A 17,314-nucleotide genomic window follows, 5' to 3' on the forward strand; every position below is an offset into this window, starting at 1 on the left:
GAAAGGACGAGGGACAGTGATTTTAAACTGAAAGGAGGTAGATTTGGGTTGGATATAGGGAAGACATTTTTTTAAAAAAAAATTTTTGGTGAGACACTGGATCAGATTGCTCGGAGAAGCTGTTGATGCCTCATTGATGGAAGTCTTCAAGGCCAGGTTGGATAGGATTTTGAGCAACCTGATCTAGATGAAGATATCCCTGCCTGTGGTGGAGGAGCGGGACTATAGGATCTTCTGACTCAAACCATGCTATGACTCTGTAAAAGTAGTCTAAGAGTATACATAGTTGTAGCAACTCCAAAGTTACTATAAAAGTAACTGAGTTGTTTATGAGAGCGCGTTTGGTGAATAGGCATAATAAACAATTTTTGGATGATCTTTTTGAAATGATCCTACAACTTGTGTTTATGCTATCCATTTATTCATCTTGCAGGAGAAAAGTATCCCCGTTTACACTTTCTGAGCCAGCAGGCATACCTCATTGACACAGTGCTGTGTGGTTTCAGTGCTGCTCAGCTGCTCTTTTGGGTTTTGGCTGATTCTAACTCTGTGATTTTTAATGTAATGTAGAAGTCCATTAATAGAGTTGGCTTAAAAAATATTTTTGGTGGTGCTTAAGCAGCATAGACTATTTCTAGTTTAACAAGGAGTTGCCAGAATTGTGACATTAAATACATGTCCTGTGTGATGCAAGTAGTGAAATGACATAGATATTATGGTCTTAAAATTGAAATAATTATTATCTGTGTTCAATTTATTTTTTATCATCAATGCAGTTACAAAGATGCTAAGTTTATTTCCAACTTTTTAGCAAGTTCCATCATATTATTATACATGACTTATTGTCATAACATAAACTCTTATATATGCTATATACTATATATACACACATAATATTACATACTGTATTATATACTGTGACTTTATAATATATTATGATTTATTAAATTAAAGACTGTTCTAGATTACTTGTAATAATAAGTCACTATAAAATATTTAAATGTTACAAAATATATTTTTTCTTAATATTTTAAGTTAATTTTAGGATTACATTTAAAAATAAAGTAAATATCTGCATTTACATGTATTTAAACATGAATTTTAGTTTACATATTTTTGTCTAAATTTATTTTTATGAGAAAAAATTGTTCTTCTGGTATAGTAAAGCATTGCAAGGTGTTAATGTTTTATATAAATTGTTTGACGGGAACTAACAATTGATGAAATGTCAGTTGTAGTCTTTCAGCGATTCAGAATTAAAGGCATTGAAATATTTTGGAGCAGGAAGTTAAAGGATTTTGGTTTTACTTTCCCAAAATTATTAGTCAAGAATTGATTTATAGTCAATAAAATATTGGTCAATAAAGAAACCTTACTGTAATTCTTCCTATTGATTCACTGAAATTTTTGTTCTGAAGCATTGCTGGTTCATTAAGTTGTTGCTGAATGCAAAATAAGGTTTAAGTCAGTGAGTTTCAGGTGAAGTGCTGGTCACCAGATGTAATGGTCCAGCATTTTCATGTTCTACACTAGAACTGGAAACTTTTTTGAGTCTGCTGCTCAGATCGCCAGCCATCCAGGTCTTCAAAGTTCTTGCTACAGAGCCAGAAAGAATCCTTAACTCTTCAATGTGACTCATACTACTGATAATATCAGGGAGAGTGAAGCCATGGAGCTGTAAGAATGTCCTATAACATAGGATATACTGCATGGATACTAAAGGAAAGATGAGAGTTCTTTAAGCATTCATGGCAGGAAAAACAAAGTTGTGTATCATGTAGAAAAAAACCTCTAAATTTGAAAAAAAAAAAAAACCAACAAAAACACATTGATCTTGGTCCACCTTAAATTCTTAATTATTTCTTTTTTCTGCATATTAAATCTAATAAAAGTGTATTTAGTGACATCAACCATTTGTACTTTATGGGAGTCTTCATCCCTTTCTTTTATTGCAAATAATTTCCCTGCTCTTTAGTGACATCTGCTGGGAAAAACAGACCCACTTTCTGCTGAGGGACACACATGAGCACTCCAAAGTTCTGTCCCACTTATTTTCCTGAAGTACTGATATTCAGAATTGAGGTACCATATTTGCAACACTACATAGTATTTTCCCCAGATCCAGATAAATTGAGAAGAGTAAACAAGTTCCAAAACGAAATCTGCTCTTGGAAGGCAAGAAAAGAGGGACAGACAATCCATGTTTAAAATTTAGAGCTGATTAAATGGAGCAGAATACTGGTTAGTTTTTTAAATTACAGGCCATATAAATATGAGGATACAATATCTGCAGCTAATATTAAGTGAATCAAGTCATGTACAAATGACCTCAAATGTTCTTAGAATACACCTGAAAAAAGTTTGTTCCTTACTGTGTGCAAAACACAGTATTGGAAATTTCTCAAAAATAAAAAGTGCGACTGCTGAGATCCTCCCAATTCAGCTCCCAGTTGAAGTGGCAAAATTGTCTCAAAATGTATTTGCACAAGCCATAGTTGTCATATTTGTTTGTTGTACCACAAATATACAATACAAATCATGCATTTTGATAATGAAAAAGGCATGGATGGATAGTAAATAGCTAAAATTTTTGGTACAGCCTTCTGCAAAACCTTTTGACTCCTTAAAAAAGTAAGGTACAGGGAAGGAATGCTGCTTGTGTAGCAGCAATGCATGTTGCTGTGAGTTTTTAGTGTATTATGGATTTTCATCTGTTATGGATTTTCATAAATGTTTATTGGAAAGTTTATTATTGCTTTTCCTTTTCTAGGAAAACTGCTATGCCAACATTATGGGAATCACTAGAAGAACCTGATATACTTGATACTACTGAGTTTGAATATTTATTTTCCAAAGATACCACTCAGGAAAAAAGAAAACCATTATCAGACACATATGAAAAAAAAACCAAGGCCAAAAAGGTATTTATTGTTTCTTTGTTTTCTGTATGTCACTGTTTAGTTTCACATTTTAAGCAAATACACATTTTATTTAATGTTAAAGGAATGGATAATAGATTAGCTTGTATATCTCACTTTAAAGAAAAATAGATGGATAGCTGCTTCAACTCTTGCTTGAAAATGCAGGGTTATTATTTACCTTGGAAGATTTTTTTGCCTTTTAAAATGAAGTTACACATACCAGTGAGGTAGAAAAAGTGTTGTGAGAGAGAACTGAATGAAAGTTCTAATAGATATCTAAAAGTGTTAATATTTCAGACAACATCCATCGTTGATCTTATTTATAGCTGTAATAAAATTACTCTAATCAACCTTTCTTCCACTGAGGTTAATTTTACTGTAAAAAAATAAAGTATAAAGCAAGATAGGATGGTTAGATGTTTTGAACAAAGAATGCCAAAAACCTGTTTTTCTGATGTAGCTAAAGATCTGTATCAGGGAGGGACAGGACAATCATGTCTTTAATGGCCAAAAGTTTATTCAGTAGCTATGTCATTACCATAGTGCAGATATTGTCTACATCAGACATGGTCTGTTACAGAGAGAGCTTGTACTTGTCAATTACCATGAGCAGATGGGATGAAGAAATGATATTAGTAGTGTTTACTGCAGGAAAAATCCTAGGCTGAGTAATAAAGGATACTCTTGTCCTAAAACAATATGTTTATATATTAGAAATTCATTTAAATATGTACAGTATTGTAAATCTGTTCGAGTTTTTCTGCTTAGAACCACAAGAGGGCACTTTTCATGTTAGCTGTGCTGTTTACCTGTGTTAATTTTATAGTACGTATAACAGGAAATATTGATACATGCCAGTGCAATCAGACCTTTTCAAACATCTTTGTCCATAAACTTTCTGTATTGTGTCTTAGCGCAATAGTTAATGAGAAGTGTGAATAAGGCTACAGAATTTATAAAAAATTATAACATTCAAACTCATGTGATGCAAAAAGTGAAAAATAGGGCAAGGATGGGGGCATGCTGGCATTTTTAAGTACCTGAAATGATTAATTGTTGCAGTCCCTCAAATGGTAGATTTAAGTTGCCATGAACACCTCTGTGATAAATATTTTGACATCTTTTACTTGAGTAATGCTTCATCTACTGCTCAGCTGTATCTGTAAGTCTCATTGGCTTATATTTTTTATGCCCTCCCAAAATCTCTTTTCATATTGCATTAATTTAGGTCCTTCAGAAAGAATTATTTGATGATACTTAATCAACACCTACTGTTTTCAGCCAGAAATATCTAAATCTTATCCTAAGTTAAGGGAATGAATGATCTATTTTCCAGTACCATTTGTTAAGTTCTGCTCAGAAGGGAAATTTCTGAGTACATATTTATATCCATATATGTATTTATATTCATAAATATTTATAATAATATATATAATTTACTTAGAATAAGTAATTTATGAAAAAATAATTCTAATAGAAAATACAATTATACTCAGTATCAAAATAGGAGAATACATTCTGTGAGAATTCAATTATAACATGGATAATGGAATATTAACTCTGCAGACACCGCTATTTGAAGCGAAGCTTCAAATGCACTGGAGTAGACTCTTTAGAAAGCTTTCATTGACTCATAGATTCATGTGGTTGGAAAAGACTTTTAAAATCATCAAGTCTGACAACTAAGCTAATACTGCCAAGCACACCACATCACTAAACTACGTCACTCAGCTCTGCATCTATGCATCTTTTAAATATCTCCAGGGATGGTGACTCCGCCACCTCCATCGGCAGCCTGTTCCAATGCTTTACAACTGTCTTGGTGAGAAAGTTCTTCATAATGTTGAATCTAAACCTTCCCTGGAGTAACTTGAGCCCATTTCCTCTTGTTCTATCATTCATTACTGGAGAGAGGAGACTAACCCCTAGCTTAATATAACCTCCTTTCAGGTAGTTGCAGAGAGTGATCATGTCTCCTCTCAGTATCCTTTTCTCCAGGCTAAATAAATAAATCCAGCTCCCTCAGCTGCTCCCGATCAGACTCCAGACACTTCCCCAGCTTCATTGTCTGTCTCTGGATGCACTCCAGTACCTCAATGTCTTTCTTGTAATGAGCAGCCCAAAACTGAACACAGTATTCAAGATGCAGCCTCACCAACGCCAAGTACAGCGGGAAAATCACTTCCTTGGTCCTATTTCTGATGCAAGTCAGGATGCCTTTGGCCTTCTCAGACACCTGGGCACACTGCTGGCTCGTGTTCAGATGACTGTTGATTAACACCTCCAGGTTCTTTTCTGACACCTTGAGATCCGTTTCTGAACAAGAGCTTTTCAGATTAGAACTGTGATCTGAAATACAAGAATAGGCACAAAGCTGATAGAATTAACCACAAGATTAATATATTTAAGAATACTCAGCTGCCTAAAAATAAGATTGAGTACAACTGGCTAACTAGGTAATAGGTTAGGAAAAAGGATCTTCATACTATAATGGCTCACAAGAGGAACATGAAGTTTCAAATCATGATACTACTAAAAGGGAAACAAAACTCTTTTAGATCAATAGAAATATCATTTGCAAGACAATGTACTCCGCCATGTCTCAGTTAAGAACTGCATCTAGATTTAAGTGCTACAATCCTTCATTAAAAATATTTATTAACTGTAAAGAGAATGAGAATAATGAAAAACGTAAACGTAGTAACTGAGAAAATAAATTAATTATTAGGATTGTTTAGTCTAGGAAACAGAAAGTTTATTGAGAAACACAGTGTCGTCAAGAGCGTGCCGCTGCTGCAAAGAAAAATTTTTAAAAGCTTTCTAAGAGTGAGATCCCAAAGGAACACAGAACAACTTTGGCTAGGAAAATTTTATTTGTCTTGTAACATCTTTAAGAAAGTTTGTTTGGCATTATGCACATACAGTTGATGTTGTATTGAAGTGCAGAAATTTTTTGGAAGACGAATGCCTTTCCAACATTTGTGTTACTCACTTAAAAGACATTAAGCCCACTTTCCGTTCATTGCCCTATGGATGGAAACAGCTGGCTACTCTCTTTTTCTGGAGTGGAAGCACTTTTATGATTCTCAAATTCATTGCTTTCATGGCTGCCAGAAAATGGCTTAATAATTGAGTTAGACTAGTTTCTAGGGACCATCATCCTGACATGAGGATGAATTTCGTTGAATTTGAAATGTAGGTATTAAAAAATAAAAGAGTATGAGAAATATGTTGGGAAAAAAAGGAAGGCAAGTTAAGAACCTTCCAGCAGCAATGGTAATATAACTTTTAGCCACCACATACATAATATTATATATTATATAGTCTATTTTAGTATATAATATATAATATAATATTATATAATTATATGTAATATAAGATAATATCATCTAAATCTAAGTGCATAGGGGATAATTTTATTTCTTTTTAGTCATACATTATTTTGGATGAATATAGTAAATTCTATTAATATTGATAAAATGTAAAAACAATATAGGTAAATGAAAGTCAGATGTATCTTTCTGTTACACTCATGTATTCTTGAAGTATGTTATGGTAATGCTTGTCTCAGTTTAGAAGTTCTGTAAAGTGTATGACTGCTCTCACTTCTTTGATCATGTATTCATTTGGAAAATTCAGCAGGTTTGGAAGAACCTCTTATATTTTTCCCAACTCGACATACTCTGAAATATTTCAGGAAACCTTTTTTTTTTGTGCATTTATCTGCTCTACATATATGCAATCTTGTAAATAGAAGTTCTACAGTATTATGTAGTTAAAGATAAAAATAAATATTCTAGTTTTTTAAGTATCATGTCTTGAGAGTAGAATTTGTCCTTTCTGGATGGTGAGAATTTACTGTTTAGATGAATATATTAGTCATGTCTCAATATGGGAGCAAAATAGTGTGCAATATAGGAAAGAATTAAATATAATTTTTCTCTTATAAGAATGCTTTTGAAGTATACGACTAAAAGCATTATGATCTTACATAAGTGATTTTTTGGATGTAATATCTGTGAATTTGAAAAGAGACTGTTGCTTACATCCTAACTTTCCCAGAGACTCTAGATGGAGAAGTAATGTTTTGAAGGGGTGGGATTTATTTTTTTGCATAGTTCCTAAATTGTTGAATTTGTAGCAGGCAAAGTTGAGGTTACTGGACAAAAACAAAGAAGTCCATTGCTATCTGAAAATGGACCAAATAAATTTCTCTCTGGTTTGGCTAATTCAGTTAGCTTAATCTAAATACGTCAGTTACTGGTGTAATGCAGCTTGGCAATACACATTGGATGTAAAAGTATTTATGCCATATAAAGTGTCTTTAGTTAAGCTTTTTCAAATGCACATATTTGGTCCCACTTTAAAATTACTTTAAAGTTACAATTTCATGGAAACAAAAAAGAAAAAGGGATAAAGCCACCAGGTTTACTACATAACTTCAATTTAAGTATTGTTTCTATTGGACATTTAGACTTTAAATGCCTTTTGTATATTACTTCTGTTTTTAACTCTTATTTTAAAAGTGTCACTGTCATGCATGTGAAACTGCAACTGTTAATCTAGACTGTTTTGATCATCACTTCTGTATTTTCTTATGCTTATACTTCAGTTGTGTCATTCTCAACACATGATTTCTACATCTATTGTATTAGGCACTAACTAGCATTAAAGCATTTGTCTAGGAACGTATGGTTTGTTTAAAAAAAATCTGAACATACTGTAGGTTGTATTTGTGAAATTGTAACTAGACTTCAACTATAAAGTTTTATATACCAAAAATATTTAAATTTAAGTAGATCCAGTATAGTACTGTTAAGGCCCACAGATGCAAATGGAAGCAATGGAAACTGAAAGAATGCAATGGAAAGCAATGGAAGCAATGGAAACTGAAAAGAATTAGCCTGTTAAAGTTCTAACCTGTTTTTTTGGAAAAAAAATGAAATCTCCAAAAACTAAAACCCAACCCAATAAAACCCACCTTTTTGTTTGGGTTTTTTTTTTTTTTTTTAGAAAAAGCTCAGCTTTCAGTAGGTTGGAATATAATTTGAAGAATCTGACATCTTTCCTATACTCTGAAAGTCTTGTCTAGATGTTTGCATGTCAGATGAAGGACTGAAGTTTTCCATGCAAAGTGCTTTGCTTTTATTTGTTCTAAACTGGTAACATTTCTTGTTTGTACATATCCATGAAAGTTTTCAAGCTGATAAACACATAAATAATTGTTTTCAAGCCATGGGTTCTTCTTTTCCTTTTAAATTTTCAGAACCAAAATTTCTTCTTGTAATATATAATAGAAGAAAAAGAGAATTAAGACATATATAAATAATAAAAATCATGATTCATTACGTATTAAGCTATTATACTCTATAAGCCTGAAAAAGAGATAATTTAGAAAAGAAAATTTCTTTACTGTGATTTATTCCATGTGCATCTGTATCTCCATTGATGTACTTACATATATTTTGAAGTTGCATTAGTTTTTTCAATATATTTGAGCTTAAATATTTTCTATACTTTTTCAAGAAACACGGTAGTTGGTAGTTGGATGTTTATGATCCCACTCTGTCTTCATCTTATTAAAAAAAAAGAGTAAATGTCAAGTAATTTGTGTCAGGTGTATGCTCCAAATAAAAGTTCATCAATCATTTTTGGCCCTTTAGAGCAATGATTATCATTTCAAAGATGCAGGAGGACATTAAAGATAATGACTTTTCTGTTGTCTATTATCTCTAACAGACTTCACATAATTATTAACATGTGGTCTCATCTAAGAAGAGTGTCAATATTTTGAGTGAATTGCTCTTTTTTAACTGAAAGGGATACATCTGTCAGCAAGTTTTTTATCTAACTAACTAAATGAGGAATTACAATTAACAAATTTTGTATTTCTGCAAGAAGGGCAGATACTGAAGAAAATGTTGGAAGCCTTGCGGGGCTGAAGCATAATAACTCTCTTCAGTTATCTGCCTAAGATAACAAACAGTGTCTAACATGAGTAGAAGAAGTAAATGCTAGTGCGCACTCTTCCAAGACACTCTCACTTTCTTTTTATTTTGCTGTATTGAGAAGAATGAGTTCCACATCTGCAGAGAGAGACCTGGGAGTCCCAATTGACATTAAACTAACCATGAGTCAGCAGTGTGCCCTCATAGATAAGAAGGCCAGTGGCATCCTGGGATGCATCAAGAAGAGTGTGACCAGTGGGTCGAGGGAGCTTCTGCTTCCCTTCTCTGCCCTGCTGAGGCCTCATCTGGAGTACTGTGTCCAGTTCTGGGCTCCCTGGCCCAGAAGGAAGACAGGGAACTTCTTGAGAGAGTCCAATGCAGGGCCACCAAGATAGTCAGGTGGCTGGAGCATCTTCCTTATGAGGAAAGGCTGCAGGAACTGGGGAGGTTTAGTCTATAAAAGGGGAGACTCAGGGGGGATCTCATATTTATAAGTACCTAAATGTTGGATGTCAGGAGGTAGAGACATCCCTTTTTTTTCTATTATATCTAGCGACAGGACAAGGGGTAATGGGATGAAGCTGGATGTGGTAGTTTGAGCCTGGCTGGATGCCAGGTGCCCACCACACCGCTTTATCCCCCACCTCCTCAGCAAGCCAGGGAAGGGGAGAAAATAAGATGGGAGTCTCGTGGGTTGAGATAAAAGCAGTTTAATAAATAAGCAGCAAAGCCGCGAGCACGGGAAGCAAAGCAAAAGCAGATAAGCTGTTACTCTCTACTTCCCATCAGCAGCGATGTCCAGCCACCTCCCGAGAAGCAGGGCTTCAGTACGCGTAGCAGTTGTTTTGGGAAGGCCAGAAATGAATCTCGCCTCCCCTTCCTGCTCCTCTCCCCCAGTTTATATTACTGAGCTGACGTCATATGGTATGGAATATCTCCTTGGTCAGCCTGGGTCAGCTGTCCTGGCCATAGTCCCTCCCAAGATCATGCCCACTCACAGCTATTGGTGAAGGTGGGGGAAGGAATGCTGGAGGGACAGCCCTGATGTTGTGCAAGCGGTAGTCATAATATTGATATCAACAGTCAGCACAGCACTGCAGGAGCTGCTGTGGAAAATCACTACCGTCCCAGACCCACTACACTGGAACACAAAAAGTTCTATTTAAACATAAGAAAAAACTATTGTGGAGTTTCTTTCCTTGGAGATCTTCAAGACCCGCTTGGACATGTTCCTGTGCAACCTGACCTAAGTGGACCTGCTTCTACAGGGACATTGGACTAAATGATGTCTAACCCCTACCATTCTGTTCTATGATTCTATGATTCTTTGTTTACCACAAATCTCTGCAGTCATGTACAATATAGAAAGTATCCCTAGAGGATAAACACCAATTTCTGGCTTTGTTTTGTTTTTACAACTTTCATAGGAATAAAGATCATGAAATAACTTATTTATTAGCTCATTTCTTACCTCCTATTTTATCCCTAGAAATTGCTGTCTGCTTATTCCATACAAAAAGGCTAAAAATCGTGCTTGGATTTTTTTTTTTCATCCAATAGAATTGCAAATAGAATTACATGCTTTCTAAAATATATATTTACATATATTTTTAAATATATGTAAAATATAAAGCTATGGCTCATCCATGTTCAATGAAATAGTTAAAATTGTCTCTCCTTTGAACAGGAAAAGAAAAGAGAATGTCTAGTCTTAACCTTCTGAAATTTCATTGGTAACTCTTGGAGTGTTTATGTAGAATGACTTGAAGGGCATACTTAAAGGCTTGTTGTGCAGGATATTCTTCCTCTATTTGAATGGGGTTTCAGCAGGCTACTTATGGGTCCAGGCTGTTGAATTCACCATAAAAGTTAATGAGTGGGAATGGAAAGAAACACTGTGATATACAGGACAGCTTTTTAGTTTATGGTTTCTCTCAATAAATTTAAATATTATGGAAAGAATCCATGCATCAGCAGGAGGAAGGATTTAGCCTTTAATCACTAAAGTAAACTGAAACTGTTCAGATTTCAGCACCAGTAAGTGTCCTGGACAGAATGTAGACATTACAGTTAGACAAAACAGTGAAGTCTGTTGTATAATATTTAATGAAATACATTTCTGGGTACATTAGAGAACCATCTTTTAATGGGGATGAAAAAATAATTTCTGAATGTATTCATGGATTTTATGACCTGGAAAAGTACTGATTTTTTTTGTGTCTCCTTTCCATTTGATATTCACACACATATTTGATTCCCTGTCAGTGGTTTTCCCAAAATAACCATAGTTTAGGGCAAATTGAGTAACTCTAAAAATATATTCTCTTATTTACTATTGATTATATCTTTTTGTTGCAAAATCTTTCAAGTTACATATTGGTTCTAAAAGTCTATTACAAAAGTCCAATGTAATACTTAGCTTTACAGTTGTGTTTTTAGAGTAGTTTTAGGCCCAATTTAAGCTATTTTGTAGCCTTGTTCCTCTATTTTTTGCTCTAATGAATAAAATATTAGCCTTCAGTTACAAATTTCAGTTGGTTGAAGCTATTTCAGGTAGTCTGAGTCTAGTTTGATGCCTGGTAATTGTGACCATGTGTACATTTGTCTAAAATGCATGTGAACATACAGTTAGGTGGCCTTTTTAAAACATACTTAGCAATGTGAGCTAGTTTGATCATATCTGGAAAATGCATTAGCACTTAAGAATAGTTTAATAGAATGAATTCAAATGTCATATTGTCTACAACGGCTATAGTCTGGAAAGGTTTGCTTAAACTAGACATGTCTAATGTGGTTTATGACAACGTACGAATTTGCCCCTGAACAAGGTCAACTTGGAGGTCAGTGAATGCTGTACAAATTGCATACTACTCAAGCCTGTAATTATCCCTGTAAGAAGTTAATGTGCTGAGGACTTCGTGTAAAGCTTCAGAAATGACCATAATAAACCGAACAGTTACATTTGCTCTGAAAAAAATAGGTTAACAGGATGTGATGCTTACAAAGTATTCATTTCTGGTAATTTGTAGCCAAATCATCTTTTTTGCTTGTGTACTCAGGAGATAAAGAGCTGAATTATTTCTGATTCGAAGTAAGCACATTTAATTTTTTAGTGTCCAACATATGGGTTGTACATACAGGCTGAAAAAACCTCACAGGATAGATTTTATTTTCAATTTTGGCAGAAAATTTGCAATATCTACTTTAATATAAGTTCATTAAATGTTGAGTCCTACCAAAGTGGCATAAAACATGTGTCAGATCTTCTTTGGAGGCAGCATGTCCAAATTTAGTACTCTACAAATAAAGAACTAACTGCATTTTCAGGTGAAAATGTCACTATCATTTCTCTTTTTCCTGTAGGTTTTCAATTATGAATCCATTTTCTATAGATGAATAACTAGGTAGTTGCACAGTTAAATATTCCTAAATCTTAAGAAATATAAGTAACAATTATTTGTATGAGTTAGTAAAAATTTTTAGTTAAATATCTGTAATGTGAGCACCTATACAAATGTTACGTGGATAAGAGATAACAATACTGAAAGTTTTAGGTATTATTAAGTATCCAAGTGGAGATGTCATTCAGTTATAATTTGGATATATAGAGAAATATTGCATTGATACTAGAAATAGAAACGTTGGGAAAACTTAGCTATTGCTTTTAATTTTACACATTAGTTAGTATTTTGATAGAATTTGTTCATCAACAGTATGAAGTAAGCCAATTGCTTAGATTTGTGATTTTCTTATTTTGAAGAACTTGTGTCTGTATTGCGTTTTACAAAGTGCTGCTGTCCTATCTTCCTTATGACATAATTCAAAATCACAAATACCAGCAGTCTAAACATTGTGGAAAGTTTGGATTTGCCATTTTTAACATCTGGGATGCACTTCTTAAATTCTGATTGTTTACTTTTTAATTCTTTGTTTACAGACCAATCCACATCAATATCACTGATTTCAAACAACCAAAATGGTTTCCTTAAGCTTTCCCTTCATCCTTTCTCTTCTTCTCTGCCCAATTCCCCCACCATCATCTGAAAATATTACAATCTGAATTGTCAATGTATTTTACTACAATTATCTGTTACCCACAATGTGAACAAAATCCTCAAATCTTCATGAAGTGTCAAGGATGTGCAAGGAGCACATTCAGACAAGAATGAAATAGATCCTTTCAGGAGCACCTACTTTTCAACAAATAGTGTTGTGATAGCATAAGATGACAATTTTCCAATTCTTCTTGGTCAGAAATGGATCTGTTTTCAAAAAAAAAGATAGACTTCAATGTGTTCACACTGAAATATAAATTAGCAGATAAACTAAGATACTTGTGATGTACTCAGAGTGTCTTAAATAGTTCTGCCCTGATTACCCTAAGAAGGGGGGGGGGAAGCATATTACAGACTAAATATTTAATGTGTCCTTTTTTTCCTTCTTAGTAGCATCCTACAAATAACACATGATGTTCTTTATTAAATCTGGAGAGAACTGAAGCTTATATTTATCAGACACATGTTCAGGGGCAGAGCATAGAAAGAAGATGAAGGTCTTTGTACCACATTTAGTTAATAAAAAAGTTTGATATTTGGAAAGACATTGAATTCAATTAACTAATTAGCTTCTGTCATTAACGTGAATGCATCCTTTGTAGAGTTCATTTGGTCTCTACTAATTTTACGTCATCTTTCTAGATTATCAAATTGTTGGATGGAAAACGGTCACAAACTGTAGGAATTTTAATATCCAGTTTGCACCTGGAGATGAAGGATATTCAACAAGGTAATGTTTTCTACACTTAATGTATCATATTTGCATGGATATTTTCTCACACTCCCTTCTTACGTTACAGAATATGTTTGGATGTAGTCCTCTTCAAGACAACAGAAGAATAATTCTTCAGATATATTCCAGTATATGTAAAAGTTTCACCTAAACAATCAGAATTGAATTTACATACAACTCCTTTGGTACTGTTTCAGTTCACATAGCACTTTCATGCAATGTTTTATCAAAATTATTTAATATCCCTCCCCTACAGTTCTTTCCTTTTTCTTAAACAAGTCCTCTACTGGTAGAAATGGAAAGGTTTTATATAAATCTTTTGGGCTTCAAATCCTGTGGTCAATATTTGTTGAATGTTTAAATTTTGCTTCCTTAACAGTATAAAAAGCACATTTCAAATTGATGCAGCTACCATGCGGTAACCAGAAAGGTGGTTACCCAATGGCATTTTTCAAAGCATAGGGCCATTCTGTATAAATTCCATTACTGTTACAAATTAGCTGAGTTTGCCAGTACAACTGTAGAGAAATACAGATTTTTCAGAACATGAGTAATTCAGATTCTGCTTATGTTCTGGATTTTAAAAGATATTGTTTAAGGATATTGTTTATTTCTTTTTCACATTAAAAAAAAAAAAAAGGAAAATACTATTTAAAACAACTGCTGGAAGAATTCAAGTTGATGTCTCCTTTTTGCTATTGTTTTCCCTCCATCACATGCAAATACTGGGTAGAGTGCTGAGATGCTGCTGGCATTGATTATTATTAATTTCAGAAGAGCCTTTGAGCATCTAGCACTTAAAAAGCACAAGGGCTTACAGATGTTTGTTGGAATGGAGGGAAACAACGAATAGAAGGAATAACTTTATGCCTGCCAGTATTGTATGAAAGTTATCAGAAAGAGATGGAAAAAAAGCTATTACTAAAGTTCTGAATAATTTGCTGTCAGGAATTACAGTAGCACAGGATAGGACAGCAGCTGTGTTATAAAAGGTAGGAAAGGTATTCAACAGCAGTATTAAGTATCTTCAGTGATGTTTTTTCATGACTTTTTGCTTTCCACACTATGATGTTCTATTGAAATAGAACATCTCTCTATCCATTTATTTTTCAGTCATTTGCTGTTGTCTGCATAGGGACTGTCTGACTGTTCTGCAGAGCAATGCAGAACAGTCTCAATGGACAAATGTCCTTCAGAATTAGCTTAAAGGAGCAGATGTGCTCTAGGAGCACAGCAGCAGTCTCCACTTATATCTGGCTTTAAATTCCACAGGATCGTATGGGAAATGGCTAAAACTCCTTGAAATATGCATGGTGTGAACATTGGATCCTCAATACCAGCTGTTGCTGTCTACAAATTTGTTTCTAGACTTCACTGCTTGCAGTTGCAGACATAGCTAATGTACTCCTACAAGTTTAATGAAAATTAAGAGTATTGGTAGAAGAGAGACGCCAAAACAAGTGCTGTCAGTGCAGGAAAGTTTATAACTCATCACCCTCTCTGTTCTGAGGTAGAAAATGACTGGCCTGTCACCACATGTGTTGCTCAAGTCAACGAAATGATATGCTGTCTCTTGCTTATGGAAACAGCTGGAAGTTACAAATGAGATTTGAGAATACTATTAGTAGAACTTTCTTTTAAAGTATATTACAAAGCAGGATGAATAACTCTCATCAAGATCTGTGTCCAGACACTATCTATGGAAAAAAGAAAAACATATCACCAGTTTCAGGGAAAACATCTGTTCTGTAGAGAGAATCTTTAGAAATCCGTACCAAAATGAAGAAAACAGTATAATTATTCTTGGTTCTTTTTTAGTGTGTGATTATCCCCCAGAATTTTGTTTAATTTAAATCTCTGTCCAATCCTGCCTATAAACATACAAATTCTTTGAAAACCACTATAGTCAATGTACAGGATGAAAAAAATCAAAATAACCTAAACAGCTCATGACAACACCTAACGCATATGATCATTGGGTAATACATTTCTAAGACGTTTTACTTAATGAAGCTATAAAGAGATACCTCTAAGAAACATGAAAATGAAGCGCTCATCCCTTTTGTTAAAGCCAATTTCCTTTGCATAATTCGGTATGTGAAAGATAGAGAAGAGAAAAGTGAATGGTCTTTGGCAACTTGCAACAGAGAACAAAAAAACTTGAAGCAAAAGAAAGTTGAAATGAAAAAATATCTAGTTTTATTTCAAGTTTTTCTGACCATGTTTTTTGAGAAGCCGTGTACAAATGAATTCACTCTCTATGTACTGTGTACTGGTTACTTTACCTCAAGTAGCAGTTGCAGAAATACAGACATGACTGTCCTATGCATATATATGTGTATGCAAAATTGTAAAGAATGCAAAACAAGAGTAACCACAAGAAAGATTGCATCTTTATTTAAAATAGTGTGAGATTTCTCTATCTATAGGATTACTCTCTCAAATTAAATAGCTTCACAGCATATTTTGTAGATAGCTCAGCAATGCAAAACAAGCAAGTGACCATATATGGCAGCCAGATGTTCTAGTTTGCATTTGATAATGAATCAACTGCCACATTTTTTATAGGGAATCACATACATTTGTTTTAGAGTGTGAAGCTCACCATTTGCAGATAAGTTTAAATTCTTGTTATATCTGAGTACAGTCTAGGGACAAGACATTGTAAAGCTAAATAATTATTTTGTTTAGTGTTAGTATTACACAGTGCGGGGGGAAAGTTAGCATTGCCATACTGCACCTGCCCTAAAACTCAGCTTTCTGTTAGGTGGGAGAGGAGGAGAAATCTTGGGTGCTCTAATGTTCTGAGAACACTCACAAGTTATATTGAGGAATCTGGTACTGAAGGGGGAATACAATTTCTGATTAGACCACTATTAATAATATTCATTGACTGAGCAGAAGAACCAGATAGAAAATCTGTCTCAGTCTGCTACACAGGATCTGTGTTTATAGTTAAAAATCAAATATCAATAATCTAATTATGCAGAGGTTTGAGATTATTTTCAAGGCTGCTTGTCTGCATTTTTTCCAAAAACTTATAAAGAGGAGATGAGGAATAATGGAGATCACCTGCTAGGTAAGAACATGCTTTCACATTACACGCTTAGAGAAATTGTCTCCAATTGATACCACTAAACTTCTGTCTTTTCCTGTCATTGTTCAGCTAAAATATTGCAACATGACAGACAAATTTCTGTCTCAAGACTACTTGTGTGGCTTTGTTGTTGAAATATTACAACTCTCTCCAAAGTGAGGTGTTTCAGTTCCGTTTCTAATGGGAAATATTGATTATAATTGTATTATGAAGACCCTATGTGGACACAGATCCCAACTTTGTACAGGGCAACATTCCAGTCATTCAGGCAGTTCCAAATATAGTAGCTAGCAACAGCAGTATAAAAATTCTCTTTTCTGTAGAGTACATCATCTGTGCCAGCTTCCAATGAGCTACTGACATCTTTATTCAAGAGTAAACTGGCAAAACTGTTGAGCAGCCCAGATGGGAAAAAAACCCAAACTAATTTTAGCTACAGAAAATGAGATGATGAGATGAGGGTAAAATGTAGATGCCTATGTCCAAAAGAGTAATTCTCCCAAATTCCTTCCTACCTCTGTAGTACCTGCCTGTTGAGACTAAAATTGTGAGGCACCAGG

The 17,314-nt window shown here is 34.3% G+C and overlaps 1 protein-coding gene across 2 annotated transcripts in view; it reads left to right on the forward strand.

Annotated features, from left to right (window-relative positions):
* FMN1 (formin 1) overlaps positions 1-17,314 on the forward strand; it is a 132,344-nt gene that overhangs the window by 51,354 nt on the left and 63,676 nt on the right. For both annotated transcript variants that reach the window (XM_061998578.1, XM_061998579.1), the window contains exons 5-6: positions 2,771-2,921; positions 13,567-13,654. In XM_061998578.1, the coding sequence (XP_061854562.1) occupies positions 2,771-2,921; positions 13,567-13,654 (239 nt within the window). The remainder of the gene's footprint in view (positions 1-2,770; positions 2,922-13,566; positions 13,655-17,314) is intronic.

This window comes from Colius striatus, chromosome 6 (genome assembly GCF_028858725.1).
Source record: "Colius striatus isolate bColStr4 chromosome 6, bColStr4.1.hap1, whole genome shotgun sequence".
Taxonomy (NCBI): Eukaryota; Metazoa; Chordata; class Aves; order Coliiformes; family Coliidae; genus Colius; species Colius striatus.